Source organism: Macrotis lagotis, chromosome 1 (assembly GCF_037893015.1).
Source record: "Macrotis lagotis isolate mMagLag1 chromosome 1, bilby.v1.9.chrom.fasta, whole genome shotgun sequence".
NCBI lineage: Eukaryota > Metazoa > Chordata > Mammalia > Peramelemorphia > Peramelidae > Macrotis > Macrotis lagotis.
Window position 1 is genome coordinate 731,908,966 of NC_133658.1, and position 17,700 is coordinate 731,926,665.

General features: G+C 38.2%; 1 protein-coding gene across 1 annotated transcript; it reads left to right on the top strand.

Moving 5' to 3' along the window:
- The first annotated feature begins 388 nt into the window (after window positions 1-388).
- On the top strand, window positions 389-17,093 carry URAD (ureidoimidazoline (2-oxo-4-hydroxy-4-carboxy-5-) decarboxylase). Its single transcript, XM_074216149.1, has 2 exons — window positions 389-651; window positions 10,197-17,093. Exons 1-2 carry the CDS (start codon window positions 477-479, stop codon window positions 10,547-10,549), a joined length of 528 nt encoding a protein of 175 aa, XP_074072250.1. The 5' UTR covers window positions 389-476; the 3' UTR covers window positions 10,550-17,093.
- The last annotated feature ends 607 nt before the right edge of the window (window positions 17,094-17,700 follow it).

The window sequence follows — 17,700 nt, forward strand, 5'->3', positions numbered from 1 at the left end:
GCAGGCAGACATCAAGAGTAATAGTACATTGGATAATATATCAAGCTCACTGCAATAAAGTGCTTTTGTTTTGTTTCTAAGAGAAAGATAATCCATAACATGAATATAAAACTATTGATTACACTAATGACAGGTATAATACAAATGTTTTAAATGACAGAGCTCAAAAATTGCAAATAGTCTTGTCTTCCTCTCTCCCAACCCCATCCCAAATAAGCTCTTATTATGTCAATATGTTGGCAATGTTTAGCTGCACATATCTCCTCTGCCTGACTTTATACCTCTCTCACTGGTATTTGTACATTACACAATATTTCCTGTTCACCTTCACCTGAGGGCATTTAAAACATGCCAAGCTGAACAAGGTTTTTACTTGTATATTCAGCAAATAAAACCAAGTTAACTCTGTGAATGACACTCATTCTTCCTGAGGCTCCCTGGTGGAACTTTGCTGTTTTTCCTGAGGACAGTGAGGCATGGATATTCAGATGGTCAATTCCATGGACTTTGGGGAGTTTGTTGATGTTTTGGGGAATATTATAGAGAAATGTCCCTTGATTGCAGCTGCCATTTGGTCCCAGCGCCCATTCTTGGATTTGGCTGATTTAGAGAAGCATGTGTTTGACTTTATCGAAGCTCTTCCACAATCAGGTTAGTGTCTGTTAGCCTGAGATATTAGTCAGTTTGGCTTAAAACATTTTGTTAAAATGTATTTGTCTTAAAGTTGAATAAATTTCTATTGAGGCTTAGCATTATATATAGCTATATAGAGTGTGGAATTAAATATAATTTATTGTCTGAGGTCAAGTGGCTCTCAGATATTTGAGATAAGCATTTACAAGAATGGGGAGCAGCAGCTGCCTTCTCTCTATCACTGTGTGGACTAAAGGCTGCTGTCTGGTTCTGTCATTCAATTCTAAGGTTAAAGGTCAAACTCAAGTACTTTATTCCCTTTTCCACAAAATGATCTTATTGGGAAAGTCTTGAGAGCAAGAGAAGAGCCAACTCAGAGTAAGATTCTCTTAAGAGCCCAGAGGAAAAGAACACAATACTGGTCTTTTCACTGAACTGGGCTAAGATGAGGAGGACAATGAGAGAGAATTCATTTAGAGCCTCTCTCCTCAACAGAGGGCTAGGTGGAAGAAGATCTTATGGGACCTAGTGGAGAACAGAGAGGGAAAATAAAACACACTTCTGAAAATAGAGATAACTCAGAGGGTGGACTTGGTATCTGGTCCAGATTGTGTATTTGAGGAACCAAGTTCCTACTTTTTATTCCATCCTTTCACCATCTTTAGGGAAGAGTGAAATAAATAAAAAGGTGATGGGGAAAGGGAAAGGTCTAACTCTAACCACAAAGGATTGCAAGTGATGATCTCAGGTTAGAAAACAGTCTTATTTTTTTTTATCATAGGGCAAAGCAATTTATAATAATAGTCCCAAGTATTCATTTTTGGCAGCCAAGAATGGCTCTATAAATGATAACTTCAGAATTACTTTAATGAGGCAGTTAGGTAGCACAATGGGTAGAGCATAGGGCTTGGAATCAGTAAAACTCTATCTTTTTGAGTTCAAAAACAGACCTCAGTTACTTATTAGCTATATGACCTGGGCGTATAACCCTGAGCACTTAACCAATTTGCTTATCTGGAAAATGAGCTAAAGAAACTGGCAAACAGTTGCCATAAATTATCACAGTTAGATGTTCTGTTTTTTTTTTTAATTTTTGCAAGGCAATGGGGCTAAGTAGCTTGCCCAAGGCCACACAGCTAGGTAATTATTAAGTGTCTGAGGTCGGATTTGAACTCAGGTACTCCTGACTCCAAGGCCAGTGTTCTATCCACTGCACCACCTAGCTGCCCCAACAGCTAGACATTTTTAAAACAACTAAACAATAACATTAAATTAATGGAGCTTTAAGATTTTCAGATTTCTTTGTTTATAACTACTTTATGAGGGAAATTCTAATTAGAGAATAGAGAATCAATGATTTCAATAACACAGGGAATCTCTGGAAAGAAAATTGCTTCAACCAATGGAGGCTAGTACTTTTTTAATAACTTTTATTGTCAAATATCTATATGTCTTAGAGATTAGCCCTGATCAGAGATGTTAAGTGATTTTTTTTCCCAGGGTTTCATATCCTGGTTTTGCTAAAGGTCTTTCTACCTCCAAAATGAGCTCTCTATTCACTACACCTTGTGGCTTCTCAGATAAGTCAGTTTTCTTACACCTTCTTCCCTGACATCCAGTGGCACTGGTCTTCTGGCAACTGTATAAACAAGGTATACTATGTCTCAGCTCCTGCCATTTCTGTGACTGTTCCCTCTACCTTGATAACTAACCCTTTGATAACTAGGGCTCCTTTGGCTGATTTAGCTAACTAAATCTACCCTACAACTGCACAATGTAAAAGGATATCTAGATAAAAATACAACCTTCTCTGAAGACTGTCCTTCAGGTAAGAGTATATGAATAACTGTACTGCCCTGCCAAAAACCAGTTCCAAGAGCCAAGAGGAAGATAGCACTTACCTCTCTATTTTTACAGACAAGAAAATCTGGCTCAGAGATATTTAGGTATTTATTCAGCAAACTCATAAATGTCAAAGTTGTTTTGAATCTAGGTCACCTAATCCAAGTTCAGTGTTCTTTGGGTTATAGAGGGCTAACTCTGAATTTGTAGTTAGAGAACCTAAATTTAAATCCTGCTTCCGTTACTTGCTACCTGTAAGATCTTAGGCAAATCATATCACCTTTTGCACTAATTTATGTACACCAATTAGTTTATGGGTCACCTAGTATTCAATAAACTTCAATGGCTCTCTATTACCTCCAAAATAAGATTTTTTTAAAGATGTTCTGTTTGGGGCTGGCTAGGTGGTGCCGTAGATAGAACACTGGCCCTGGAGTCAGGGGTACCTGAGTTCACATCTGGCCTCAGACACTTAATAATTACCTAGCTGTGTGACCTTGGACAAACCACTTAACCCCATTGCCTTACAAAAAAACTAAAATTAAAAAAATTTATAAATGTTCTGTTATATATACAATACTTTTCATTAACTAGCTTCCTCCCCTCACCCACATGCTCCATCCTCCTGGCTATTCATGAACAAGACATACTATGTGTCAGCTCCTGCTAATTTCTATGGTTGTTCCTTCTGCCTGGAATGCTCTCCCTTCTCCATTCCAACTAATGATCTCCCTCAGTCTTTTGCTTTTTTTAGTATGCTCAGAACTTAGTACAGTATCTGGAGTATATTAAATGCTTACTAAATATTTCTTGAATTGCATCTGTAAAGTGAAGGAATGGATTAAATTGTTCTAGTCTTTCAGTTCTAAATCTTTGTATGATTTATATTGTCAAGGGGTATAATGAAATTTGGGCAGGGAGAGGCAAAAAATTGTTAGTTAATTCTACAAAGCCAAAATCCAAGGTTGACATATATGAGAAACTTCAGAAGTCAGCTAGTTCAATGCTATCCAACTCAAATAGAAACTGCCATACATTCCAATATGTTGACTCAGAAAACCACAGATTAACATTGTCTATATACTATTGTATTTTAAAATTTTTGTTAAATATTTCCCCATAAATATATGTTTGACACTTCTGATCTGATCCAAATTCTATATTTGACAGATGGGAAAAATTGAGGTGCTGAGAAGTAAGAAAGTTACCTCAGTCACATGGCAAATTGGAGCAAAAGACATTTGCAGGCTAAGAAGTGAAACCTCAGTTTTGATTTGCATTCCCTTATTACAATATCAAACAGGAAAAGGAAGTCTCAACTCTAACAAAGTTGAAGACTTACTTATTTTCTCAATTAAAATTTAATATTGTATATCATACCATATTAGAAGATAAGGGGAAGCAAAGATTGGTATCATAAAATTATGATATTTAGTGTTAGTAATAACTTTATGGAACATCTGTTCCAAATCCCTATTTTATCAGATGTGAACAACCCTTGTTCTCAATGATTATTTCAATTTTACAGTGGAAAATAAGATATCTACACCAATTACTCTAAAATAAGATGGAATATGAGAAGTGTACTAAGAGTAATGTCAATAAAGTGCCATAAGGGATTCAAGAGAGAAGGGAAGCTCCTGGTTGGGTAGTCAAAGAAGAATAGAATTGAAAGATAGGTAGAGTTCTGATAGTAGGGAAAGAGATTTCAGACACAGAACTGACAAATGACAGTAATAAATTTCTACTTTAGTTGAAACCTAGAGAGTCTTGAATATCAGGTAAAAGAATTATGACTGATTTTGATACACAATAAATATCTTTGAAATTTTCTTGAAAATGTATCCAGAAATAACTAAAACTGTCTCTGTGTGAATATGTTCACAGAATTTATGTGTGTGTATATATATAGAGAGAGACATATTTGAAAACACATAGATACATATATCATTAGAACAACTTCAAATACATGATTTTTTTTCATGTATTCGATTAAAATATCTTGGAAATCAAGAGAGAAGGGGAAAAACCCTCCATAACTGATGGACTGGAAGAAAGCCTGAAGTGGAGGCTAAAAGTCTATTTTGTAAGGGAAACTGAAAAATAGAGTAAATTTGGTTAAGCTATATTGAGTAATAGCCAGTAGGTGGCAGGCCAGGATCATTATTGATCTCTGGTCTGGCTAGTAGCTCCACCACAAGCTTTTACCTAAATAAATACTTAAGCTCAGAACCTAACTGGCTCATAATGGGACAAAAATGGGACAAAAACACTAATTACTAACATTTTTATGGCATTTACTATATATCAAATATTATGCTGATAAAAGGTTAAAGTTAGATATAGTTTAATAAATTTACAAAGCATTTTAGGCATCTTATCCTTTTTGACACTTGAAGCAAGACTGTTAGGCATTTCCAGTATTATTATTATTCCCATTTTTTGGAAACACTGGAAACACACACACACACACACACACACACACACACACACACACACACACAGATGAACAAGTACCAGTATCTACCCTCAATTAGTTTATAGTAGTTCAAAGAGTTTTATGAGTTTAAAGGGAGGGATATTACATCTGACTAGTGGAGGATCAAAGAAGGCATTCTAGAGAAGAGAACCCAGATGAGAGTAACTAGAACAGTGAAGGGTATGGAGACAACATGATAAGATTCAAATAGTTTTGAACTTGGACTCAGGAAGGCTTGGGTTCAAATCCTTCAGCAGAAGTTTATTAATTGTATATAGTCACTTATTCTCTCTGGGCATCAATCTATAAAATGAAAGAGGTTGGACACAATGACCTCCAAGGTCCCTTCCAGCTCAAGATGTATGACTATACTATAAGGATTGTTTGAAAGAACTAAGCATGTTAAGTCTGGAGAAGAGAAAAATTTGCAGGAGATACATACATATAATACATGTCTGTGTTGGGGGTGTGTGTTTATGTCTCATCTATCTATCCTCTCTCTCTCTCTCTCTCTCTCTCTCTCTCTCTCTCTCTCATCTATGTTCAATTTCAAGTGTTCTAAGAAGTATCTAATGAAAGAGGGAGTTATTTGGCTTCAGAGAGCAGAAGCATAATCAAAAAGCTAGCACTCTATAGAATTTGCAAAGCGTCAATTTTAGGCTTGGTACTAGAGAAAATATCCTACCAAATACAGCTGTCTAAAAGTGGAATAGACTGTTTCCAGAACTGCTGGGCTCCCCCTCCTTGGAGATCTTTAAGCAGAGGCTGGATGATCACCCTAAGGATTCATTTCATGTATGAATTGTTCTAGTTGTCCAAGTAAGGCTCCTTTCGGTTCTATAATATTTGATTTTTTGTGAAGGAAATGACATTTATACTAGGTCTTGAAGGACAGATAAGAATTTGACAAATGGAAATGAGGAAGATGAAAAGAAAAAGAGAAAAGGGAAGGAATGAGCAAAGGTAGAGAAGTCAAAAAGGTAAAGAGTTATAGCCTTGAGTTTCACCAACTTCCCTGAAACCTGTTTTTATTTCTCTTGCACTTATTTGGATTTTTGCCACTTCCTCTGTTAGCATCACCATTAGGACTCAGAATTTTCCAGAACTTGAAGGTGAGATGGGGTAGTGATGAAGTTTCTGAGGCAACCTATGAAGATTTAGATATGTACAGAAATAAGGATATATTCTTTAGAAATCTTGAGCAACATCTTGATTCATTGGTCTCCACAAAAGGGAACCAGTTCTAAAAGAGTTCCTAGTAATATGAGTGGGTGCCTATGGAAGATTTATTAGAAGATGTTAAGAAGAGACTTATAGGAAAGTTAGGTATATATGGATTGAGATCTGCATTTTTGGAAGGAGTACCCATCTAATGAAACTTCCTGTTTATGTAATAAGTATAACAAAATGATTTATGAGAGAAGCTATGTCTTTCTTCTTCTCAAGGAATTGGGGTGGAGCTAGTTTATGCCTGCCACAATTTTCTCATGAACTCCTGTACTACTAATGCCCTTCTTTATTCCCATTCCCATCTCTTATTCCTCTCTCTTCTCTTCTGGGCTCTTACTACCTTTCCTTTTTGATCATAGAGTAATTATATGGTTCCTTTTTCTCATTTCCCTCATCTATCTCATTAATTTGAAAAGTTCTTTTTCATCTTCTTTTTCCTCTTCTCTTCCTCCTCCTTCTTTCATTTCCCCTTATTTTCATGCTCTATATCTCCCCTTTCTCCTGGTATCTTCCTTGTTACCCCTTCAGAAATTTCCTCTGCTACTATCCTATCTAGTCCCAATATAAATCTGATCTTTTCTTCAAACAACTTAAAGGGTTTCTTATTTGGAAGCAACTAATACTCCAGAGGAAGGAAAAGTGTTCTCCTAGAGATTTCTCCAGGAAAAACTTTTCCTCTAAACTCTTTTTACATAGTTAGGCTAGAATGGTGCTACACTGGGAGTCAATGGTCTAGGTTTTAGTACTAGTTCTGGTAATAACATTTTCTATGGACCTCAGTTTCCATAGCTATAAAATAAAGGAATTGAGCAAAATAAACTCTAAGGTTCCTTTGCAATCTTCACTCAGTGATTCTGTGATCCTCTAACTGAATCAAACTAAATTCTAGACCCATTTCTGCCAATATTTTGGGAAACAGTATGGTGAGAAAGAGCATTGGTTTTGGAATTAAAGGATATCTTGCTTAAATTCCTTGTCTAGATTTCCCCAAATGTAAAAATAAGACTGTATTAAATAATTTCTAAGCCCCTAGTTTAAATTCTACTACTCTACTACTTGTAACAATACTACCTCTCAAGGCCCTTTTAGCTTCGGGAACTGAGTAACAGGTGATTGGTTCACTTCTCCATTCTAGCCCCCAGGTATCATTGCTACCAGATGTTTGGCATCAGGACAGGCTAAGGTGGCAACTTCTATCTTTTTGGATCTTTGACAGCCAACTGGAGCTAGGGGATAAAAGTGCCAAAAGGAAGGACTTAAAAGGATACACACACACACACACACACACACACACACACACACACACATATGTATGTATATATATATATATCTTTTTACATACATATCTATATCATATACATTATCAAAAGAATACATTTTCAACTCTTGATAAATATAAAAAGGAGATGTGTTAACTAGTACAAGATGAGATTAAGAAAAGAAAGGAAGAATATAGGATGGAGGAAGCAAAACCGAAGAAGGCTTTCAGAAAAAAGGGAGGTGAATGGGGCGGCTAGGTGGCGCAGCACCGGCCCTGGAGTCAGGAGTACCTGAGTTCAAATTGGCCTCAGACAGTAATTACCTAGCCGTGTGGCCTTGGGCAAGCCACTTAACCCCATTGACTTGCCAAAATAAAGGGGGGGGGAGTTAACTCCCAAAATGAGAATTTCCACCATTGACACCCTCAAAGACTAGGGGGATGATATGACACTTGAAGGTACAAGAAATAAAAAGGCTTGGGAAAGGGAAGAAATGAAGGAAAGTTATTCTAGTCCATCATTGTATTCTATCTTGATACAGAGAGAGGAAAGGGGACCTGTTATCTAGAAGTAGCTATGCCTAGAGTAGCTATGACTAGAGTCTTTCTGAAAGAGACTGGTTCAAAAACGTTTCCATTATCCTGCTTCTTGCCTTCTCAATGGATGAAGGAGAAACTGGAAGGAAAAGATGATTTGGAACTGAAAACTAAAATACAATTTTAAAAAAGAAAAAGTTCCAGAAGCTTTTTGAGATCAAATCCTTCTCATCGTCCTAAAGTATGCTCAGTATTCATCCAGAGTAAGCTAGATTCAGAAAGAGCTGACTCCTATTCCACATCATCCCTGCATCAACTTTGAGTGCTCAATTCAGATACTTTGCTTCATCTAGCCCACACATTCAAAGATAACAAAATCTGGTTCAAAAAACTCCAGTACTTCGCACAATGGTTGATAGCTGGTGCTAACTATACTTTTTTGTATTCCCACATTGTGCATTGTGCCAAATGGGAGAGAGAGCATCAAATGATATAGCCAAACCTTCCATTCAATACATATTTATTCTGCTTTCTTAAGTAACATCTTCTTGAGCAGGTTGTGTAAAAAGAATGGAAGCGATAGCGACAGGAAAGGCTGCCAGCTACCTTGATGGAAGCACGTGGGAGGAAGTGTGCTCAAGGTAGGACATTATTACCAAGTGTTAAAAATATACACATATTTTAATGATCCCAAATTCAGCTTTCTATGGCAGCTAGGTATTATTTTTATGTTCTTTGGAGTCTCAAGAGAATATCAGAATTTGGGAGAATGAGGTGTGTGCAATTTTCGAATCCTGCCTGAGTAAAATGCATTCGTTTGTCAATAAAATCTTATAAATATAACCTTATTTTTAAATGCATAAATGAAGTCTTCTATTTAAAGGGATCCTACCATTACTCCTTTTAAGAGAATCATTCCAAATTTACCTTCTTAGATTTCTCTTTGCTAACCTATTCCAATCCTCTACAGTTTTGCATAAAGGAGACAGTCAGCATTACCAACAACAATAATAACGGAGCCATTAATCATCCTTCATCTTAACTGCTCTTCATTTTTTCCCGTCTCTTTCTCTATAGATTTTAAATTTGAGATCAAAGAAAATGCCAGGGCTTTTGTGTTGCCGTTCTAACTGAAGAACACCCCAGATTCCCCAAATTTAAAGAAGACGAGGAAATAAATTGACTCTTTTGTTCTCTGTTCTCTATGTTCTAACATTACCACCTAACCTCATTTTCCTAATCAAGCCCCTCTTATATTCTTTTTCCAGGAGACCAGCTCTGACCAGTTGTCTCGAGGCAAACACATGAAAAATTTGTGCGATTTCACTTTTGATTCTAACAATCTAAAAGATTGGGGACAGTTTGTAACCAGTGTAGCTTGCAGAAGTCTGGAATATCATTGAAAAGGGCGGGCATGGATTAGGGTGCAGTTCTTCTGGGAGGAGGGAAGTAGGCTTTAGTTCAAAGGGCCAGTGAATTAAAGCTGGAAATAGGTTTCGTTGCAGTTAATCATCTGCATTGCCCTTTGGCTGTCTGATTCTAGAAACATAGAACTGCCACTTGGGACACAAGTTCCTGGGGTGTTTATTTGCTAAGGGGAATAGAGGCCCCACGTTTGATCAGATAGCTCAAGATGGTACGCGGAGGTTAGACTTTATCCCGGGCTCTATTCCTCTTCGAAAAGAGTTAAATCCAATCTGATTCTGGAGTATGGGCCCTTCTGTCCTGAGATCAAAGCGCCCACCCCCTTACTTTGGTCCCCAACCTCCCTCAATCACCTCCTATGAAGGGGCTTTGAAAGGTCTAATATGTTCATAGCTTCTTATCTAGTCTCTGCTCTGAGGCAAGCCATAAATTCCGGGTCCTCTCTCTGGAGGTACCGCCTTAAGGTTTCTGAGGACTCTAGCACAGCCCAGCCCGCCCCTCACCCCCACCCATGCCCTAAAGCAGACTCCCCCTCCCCCTGCAGCGAACTTAAACCACAGGAGGAAGGAAGGAGAAATCTGGGATAGTTTAAGAGATAGGCGCATCCGTTACCGAAAGTTGCAGGACACCCTTCTCTCTCCCTCCTCCCCACCCACCCCCTTCCCTCAGCTCCATCCCTACCACCCCTCCAATCCCAGACAAGTCTTCCCAGATGGATGCCCCAGGGAAGCAGAATAAAGCCAGCCTGGGGGAAGCCGGGCGACTCAGCTGATCGGGGCCTGTGTCTTTCAGGGAAAGAAGGGATCCTGAGGTGCCACCCAGACTTAGCGGGCCGGGAGCTGCAGCAGGGAACGCTGACTCCGGAGTCCCAGCGGGAGCAGAGAGGGGCGGGCCTGAGCAACCTGGGCCCGGAGGAGAGACGCCGGCTGGGCCAGCTCAACTGCGACTACAAGGCGCGCTTCGGCTTTCCTTTCGTGATTGCGGCGCGTCTCAGCGACAAGGCCACTATGATGAAGGAGCTGGAGCGCCGGCTGCACAACCAGCCCACCCAGGAACTGCGCGCCGCCCTGGACGAGGTGCGCAAGATCTGCCACCTGCGCCTGGAGGACATCCTGCGGTCCCCCGAGGACACCGCCAAACTGTAGAACCCGGGTGGGGAGGGGGTGACAGTGGGAGGGGGGGGGTATTGAAGGAGCCTAACTTCAAATTAGAAAATAGCAACTCTCAACGTCAGAATAGCATGCCCTGTCTAGGTGTCTGTCCAAAAACAGGATGCCAACTCGCAGGTGGTGAAAGTGTGCGCAAGCAAGAACTGAATCGGGCAATCGAGGCAACTAGCCAGCTCTCCAATTCAATGAGTTGCATCACAGTAACCTGAAGGGCTTTGCAAGGAATTAACCAGTTTTTAAATAATGTATGGAGACAAGAAGTAGTTTGCTGTAATAGAAAACTGGCCTCACAATCAAGAAAAACTCAACTGAAGTCTCAAACAGCTCTATCTAATATACATGCATCCCTGACTGCGTGATCCTGGCCAAGTCACTTAACCACTCTATAAGTCTATCAATTGCTGGGTAGTTGCTAATTTACATTAATAGATGAATTTCTCTCACTGGAAATTCGTCTCATTAATGAAATTTAGAGTCTAGAAATTTTTTTTTAAATACAGAGATAGTTTTATTATTCCTTTAGTTAAAAAAACACTTTTCTTAAGGGAAAAAACCATGTAAGATAGGTGATAGGCATTTGTTCCTTTAAAAAAAACATAAGCAAGCTGAGTTTGAGCCTATAACTAATAAGGGGGCGACAAGACAGATGAAGTTGTGTCAATTCTCCTTCACTTTGAGCTTGTTGACACAAGACCCTCTGGATTCTTAAACGCTTACCTCATTACATATTTTCCAACTTGCTCCCAGTAATCCTGGAGCAAAAGTGAGACTTGAGGTGAGGTGGAGGTGGGAGGGGGAGTCTTTTTTTCACACCCTTCATGTGTTTTTTCTTCTCTCAAATTTGCGATACACTAGGTGTTTGCTTTTGGGAAGAAATGCTGCTCTTCCCCCTTAGGCATCCAACGACACCTGCTTTAACAGGAAAAAGGCTTGTTCTTGGATGGTAAGGGAGTGCTTAGGTTATTTTACAGGGTGGAGAAATAATGCTGAGAAAGAACTGGGCTAGAAGGAATAGCTCCCCTGAAGACTTGGTCTGGGGTGGGGGTGGGAGAACTCCTGGGAGAACTACGAAAAGCCGTTGGGCTTAGAAGCTTTACAGAGGCTTTCAGGAATAACTAAAAGTTCAAGAGCTTGATGGATCTTGGATATCTGAGTTGTGGTTTCTGTACGACCCAATAAGGAAGCAGCTGCTTCTAAACCACGGTTCAAGGATAGGGGAATCCAAGACTAGCTACCACAATCGGGCTATTGAACCTTTCTTCTGCTATACTCTGAAACACCAAAGGAAAATTACCATTCAATGGTTTTTATTGAGTTTATTCTCGATGTGAGTGAGCTAGGCTTTGTTGGGATAGAGTTTAAAAATCTGCCCCAAATCACTTAGCTAAGACCTTCAAGGATCTTGTCTTCTAGATAATACAGAGAAATTGTTCTCCAGAAGAGTAATTATTACCAGACCAAGTGACTCTCCAGAAGTCCCCACGCTGACTATTTTTCAGATACTCATTACACTATCTTGGGATTTACTGGACCTAGATCTAGATCATTCAACATTATGAGCAATGAATGTGTTGCCCACTAAGTATTTTATTCCTCCTGTTTTTCGATCAGTCACTTAGAATTAAGTATCTCCCAGGTGTCTAGCTAGCACTGTGCTGTGTGCTTGGCAAAGACAATGTCTTTGGAAGAGGGAGGGGGAGATTGGGAAAGGACAAACTCCAGTGCGGTCAATGCATCTGACAGTCATGCCTGGGCTGAACTTTGTTAGAAAGGGACCAGAAAGTCAGAGAAAGGCAAGACAGAGTTTACTGCAACCATAGGCCCAAGAGGTGAAATGATGCCAAAACCACTGGAAATTTTAACCTATTTTTCAATTACTCCCCAAATAGCAATATCCTGTGACACATTTATTTCTGATCTAATTGTTTGATTCCTAATTTGAGAAATTGTTTTTTAATGCTTGATTATGCATTTTTTACAAGGGACTTTATTTTCTTTTTCATCTTGGGAAAGGCAGGTTGGTTAAAAATAAAAGAAAATAGATCTTTGTACTTCGAAAAAATAAAAGTATATCTCAGCCTTCAAAATCCTGAGAGAGTGAGGTCAACTACTATTATCTTATCTTTTTAAAAAAATTTAATTAATTACATGCAAATTACAATGCATGTAGTGATATTATGTTGAAAACCAATATTCTGTATTCCAATTACATGCAAAGATAATTTTCAACATTCATCCTTTTGCAAGTTTTGGGGTTACACATTTTTCTACTACCTTCCCTTCCCTTTCCCCTACCTATGACAACAATCTGATATACGTTGTTCATGTATAATCGTTCAACCATTATTTTCTCAATTTGAGGTTCCAGTCTCAAAGAGGTTCAGTGGGTTACCCAAAGTCATACAGTCGGTATGTGACAGCATTCCAGCTTAAATCCAAGAAAATCTAGTACAATACTCTTTCCACACTATCATGCTTGCAGATAGATGAGTTGGAAGGTTGTCTTCCTTTCCAACCTCTCTGCAGATTGGCTCAAATATTTCAATATTTGGAATTGTGAATATGACTTTCCACATACATTCGAACCCCCCATCTTAAGAGCTCTAGGACTAGTCAGTGAGATTTAGTTAGCTCCAGACATTCATAGCATGTATTGGCCTAAGTTTCAGAGGAGTAGGCATTCCTGAGACCAGGGCTTTAGAGGAGCTTTCTACAAGATAACCTGGCAGGTGAACAATTGCATACAAAGCCTGAAGACAATTCAGTTGATCATTTTGAAAACTATTGCCCCATGCTGAATAAGGAAATTGAGTCAGACCTAATATTATTTGAGAATGTAACCACTATATGAAAAGTTTCCTTTTTTTTTTTTGTTTTGGTTTTCAGAATAAGATGCAAATGACAGGACTCAAGCCAAAACTTCTGCACTCCTCCCCCTTCCCTTTTGAAGTATGACTATAGAACCTATCTAGACCTTTCAGGGACCCAATCTTGGGTTTGCAATGACGTTTCATGAGTTCAAAGCCCATTCAGGGAAAGTGTTTATTCGTTTCGAATCCCAGAAGAAGTACACTCCACGAGGAACTGAGAAGTCCCTGGAGACAATACTGCCTACCCTTGTCCCAGGATTCCAATCTTCACCCCAGTCTGGAGGTAACACAGAGAAAGCCAACTCAGGGAGGCCACCAGAGTATGCATTTAAACCCTATTCTTGGGCGTCACCCTCGGCACAACCGTTTCGGTTTAAAGAATCCCAGGGAAGTATATCTGCGAAAAGTTTAGATATTAGACAGATTCGTTCATTACCTTACCTCCCCATCTTTGCTTCCGTCCTCCCCACCACCCCACCACCCCCAGCTTCTCCGTCTCTTAGAAGAAATCGAGACTTTCTTGTTCTTGCTGGAGGTGTCTCCAATCGCTGAAAATAGTCTCTGATAAGTAAGGACATATTCCTATAAAACACTTCCTTGCTCAGATCCCAGAGGCCCCTGGTACAGTCCCGTCATGTGTGTTATACTCACGTCTGTTTCTATGATGCTTTGCCTTATCTCTGTTTTTTGTGTAGGTTGTATATACAAGGATTGGCGCACCACGTGCTAAATTAATGAAAATCAATTAAGCAAAACAGTAATGAGAATAAAAACAGCAATAGCAATGTCTTTATCAGTCACCTAGCTAAAATAATCTTACCTGAGCATATGGGATTATAATTAGATTCATGCCCGTATCGTTAAAAAATTAATTTATAGCAGAATCACCTATGGATAGAAAACTGATAATGCTGTGAGGGGAAGGAGAGAGAAGAACTGGTTTTATCTTTTCTTTCCATTTTGCTACCTGGCTAAACCTCTCCCTCTTTCTAGGCCTGGACATCCCGGTGTTCTAACCCTCCAAGAGAAATCAGAACTGATCAAGACAGAGAAATGATAAAGGTTCACCGCTGCCTCAAAATCAAACGATTAATGAAAAGGGTATATATGACCAGTTAATCCTTAAGGCCCATTCCAGTTCTAGGTCATATGACTTTATGATCACAATCTGTGCGCTAAGGAGACCAAGTAAAGGGAACTCATAATAGGAAAAAATATCAGTTTGGGGCATTCAAAAGCAAAATATTGCAAACAAGCAAAGTAATAGACCAAATAGCTTTGAAGTTGCCTCATATAATTTCATTCATATACTTCAGTCAGACTTTCCAAAAGCACTAGAATAGGGGCGGCTAGGTGGCGTAGTGGATAAAGCACCGGCCTTGGAGTCAGGAGAACCTGGGTTCAAATTCGGTCTCAGACACTTAATAATTACCTAGCTGTGTGCCCTTGGGCAAGCCACTTAACCCCATTTGCCTAGCAAAAACCTAAAAAAAAAGCACTAGAATATCACGTTCCTAATGATACAAATTAACAAGTTCTTTGAAAAAAAAACTGGACTATGTGCAGCTGAAAAATAGAAGCACATTTCCCTTGTGGATAAGACCTTACAGAAAGATTGTAGGCAGCCCCAAATGCCCACTAGCTCTGGATTTAGCTTTCTTTAATAAATCCTAGCTGACCATAGTTTCTTCGAATCTATGAGAAAGGGTCAGCAAGTGTGGAGAAGAGAAAAGTACTTAAGCCACAGTCAAACCCAGATTGTGTTGGCAAAATGTTTCAGTGAAAGGTTCTTTGTACTACGTCTAGTTTCTTTCATTTTGGTAGAGAAAGGTTCTCAATAGATTTTTTTTGAGACCTCTTAGTAGAGAGAAGGAAAAGAAAAGAGAATAAGCATTTGTATATCATTGACTAGGAACCAGACCCAATGCTAAGGGTCTCATTTAACCCTTACAATAATCCTTTGATGTAGATGCTGTTATTAATTGCATTTATATTTGTAGAAACTGAGGTAAGCACAACTCTCTAGTCCTTGTACCATCAGTTGCATCAAATCAAAAAATGGTTAATCACAAAGTGTAGCAGAAGTTTATTGAAAGTAGGATTGAAAGAGTCATAACATTTCAAGACTTCAGTCTATATTATAAAACAGTCTTGGTACTAGTCTAAAAATTAGACAATTGGATCAATGTAATAGATTAAACATGGAAAAAACCTGAAATATGTCACCCTAATATAACTAGAGTACTATAACCCCCAAAGCATAAATCACTTAGGAATGAATAATTGAACAGAATTTTTTAGAAAAATTGGAAAGCAGCTGTTAGAACTTAAGTTTAAGCTAACATCTTACACCACATAGCACAATAATCTAAAATAGATATGTAACCTTAATATTAAATATCCCATTTTTTAAATTAGAAAAAAACCAAAACAAGTATCATTCACATCACTAGCTTTAAAGTTCATTCTTAATTAAAAAAGAGGGATAGTGGTGATTATAATAAAATAGATTATTTAAATTACACGAAATTGAAAGCTTTTGAGCAAGACAAAATTAATGTACTCAAGATTAAAAAGGAAAATAGTATACTTAGAAAGAGTCTTTGAACTAATATTTCTGATAAAGGTCTTATCCAACTAGAAGAAATGTATAAGAATAAAGATGATTTTTCAATAGATAAGTGGCTGGAGGAAAAGGCCAAACAAAATAATTATAAATCATTAATAACCATATGAAAGAACACTGCAAGAAACTAATTATCCTATACTCACCAAATTGATAAAGATTGGAAAAGAAGGAATAGTCAATGTTGCATTGGCAAAAAAATTGATCCAATAATTCTGGTAATTGAGATTATGAAAAGAAAGTGAATAAAATATTCATATACTTTGACCTAGAGATCCACAGCTAGGTACATAACTCAAGGAGATAAATTATAAGCAAGGAAAGATGCAGATCACTATTTAGCACCATGTATAGAAGTAAAGAACTGGAAACAATAGATGAGTGTCAATAGGCAACAAATTATAGTACCTGAATGTAATGGAATATTAGGGTGCTTTAAGAATATGTTGAATATAGAGAAGTATAGGATGGCAAATGAACTGATAAGAAGTGAAGGAAAAACACAATTTATACATTGTAAATAAATAGAACAACAATAAAACAATTGAAATAATAACTTGCATTTATATAGGGTTTTTAAGTTCACAAAATAATATATTATCTTGGGGTAGATATTATTATTACCTCCATTTTACAGATGAAGACATGGAAACCAAACTAGGTTAAGTGGATGTGTCTAAGCTCAAACAGCTAATACCACTATTAACACCTTTGATACCAATTGCAACTGAACACTGGGCCTTTATGATGACTATTTGATCAAAAGATATGTATAGTTTTGCTGAATTTTTCTTTCCCTAATTTATTTATTCTTTGTTATAAGGAATGGCTCTGTGGGAGGGGAAGGGTAGAGTGACATTTGGGAGATGTAGATGATGCAAAAAAAATCAATAAAATGTATTTCTTTCAAAAAATAAAGGATCAATGATCTGGGGGTCAAGACATCTGTGTTCTTAGTTCAGTTCTACCACTGGTCAGCAGGGTGATGTGGGACAAGTAATTTCATCTCTCAACACCTTAGTTTCTTTTGAAAAATAAAGAGGTTCACTTGGATGTCTACAGTTGGATTATTATATTCTATTTCCTCCTTGGAATGGTCTGAAATATTTAGGTGAGATCTGCTGTGAATTTTTCAGGTGTCTGCTTTTGGGGGGATCTTTATCAATAGTGTTTTTCCCTTGGATAATGTCATGCTAGTGCTTCTGGGGAATATATTTTCATACAAGATAGAAAAATAAAGTTCACAAAGGTAGGAAACAATAGTTAGTGAACAAATGTTAATTGACTGGTAATTGTGCCAGTGCCAGTAGGGGACATTTGCCTGAAGAGTTGGGTGGAGGTCACACTGCTGGGTTATTTCTATTATTTTTTACTCCTAGGGGATCTGGACATAGGAAGCTACTCTGTATTAACCGAAATTTTACCCAGACCTTTTTCCCTAGTTGAGCTGACTATTTAGAGTCTTATTTATGATGGTTTGGTTTTAAGAAATGTTGTTGAGTTTGGGACAGTAATCCTTAAAAACAAACACATGGAGCGGGAAAAGGTGGAAGAAACATAGCTACAAGGAATGTTTTAGAGCTGGTATAAGCTCTCCTTGATCCCTTTATATTCTATGTTATCTCATTGAG

What these genes read in the sequence shown, in the direction of transcription:
- URAD (XM_074216149.1), top strand. Translation starts at nt 477, where the DNA reads ATGGATATTCAGATGGTCAATTCCATGGACTTTGGGGAGTTTGTTGAT. An exon ending in CGAAGCTCTTCCACAATCAG is followed by an intron (nt 652 to 10,196) that starts GTTAGTGTCTGT and finishes TGTGTCTTTCAG; the next exon opens with GGAAAGAAGGGATCCTGAGG.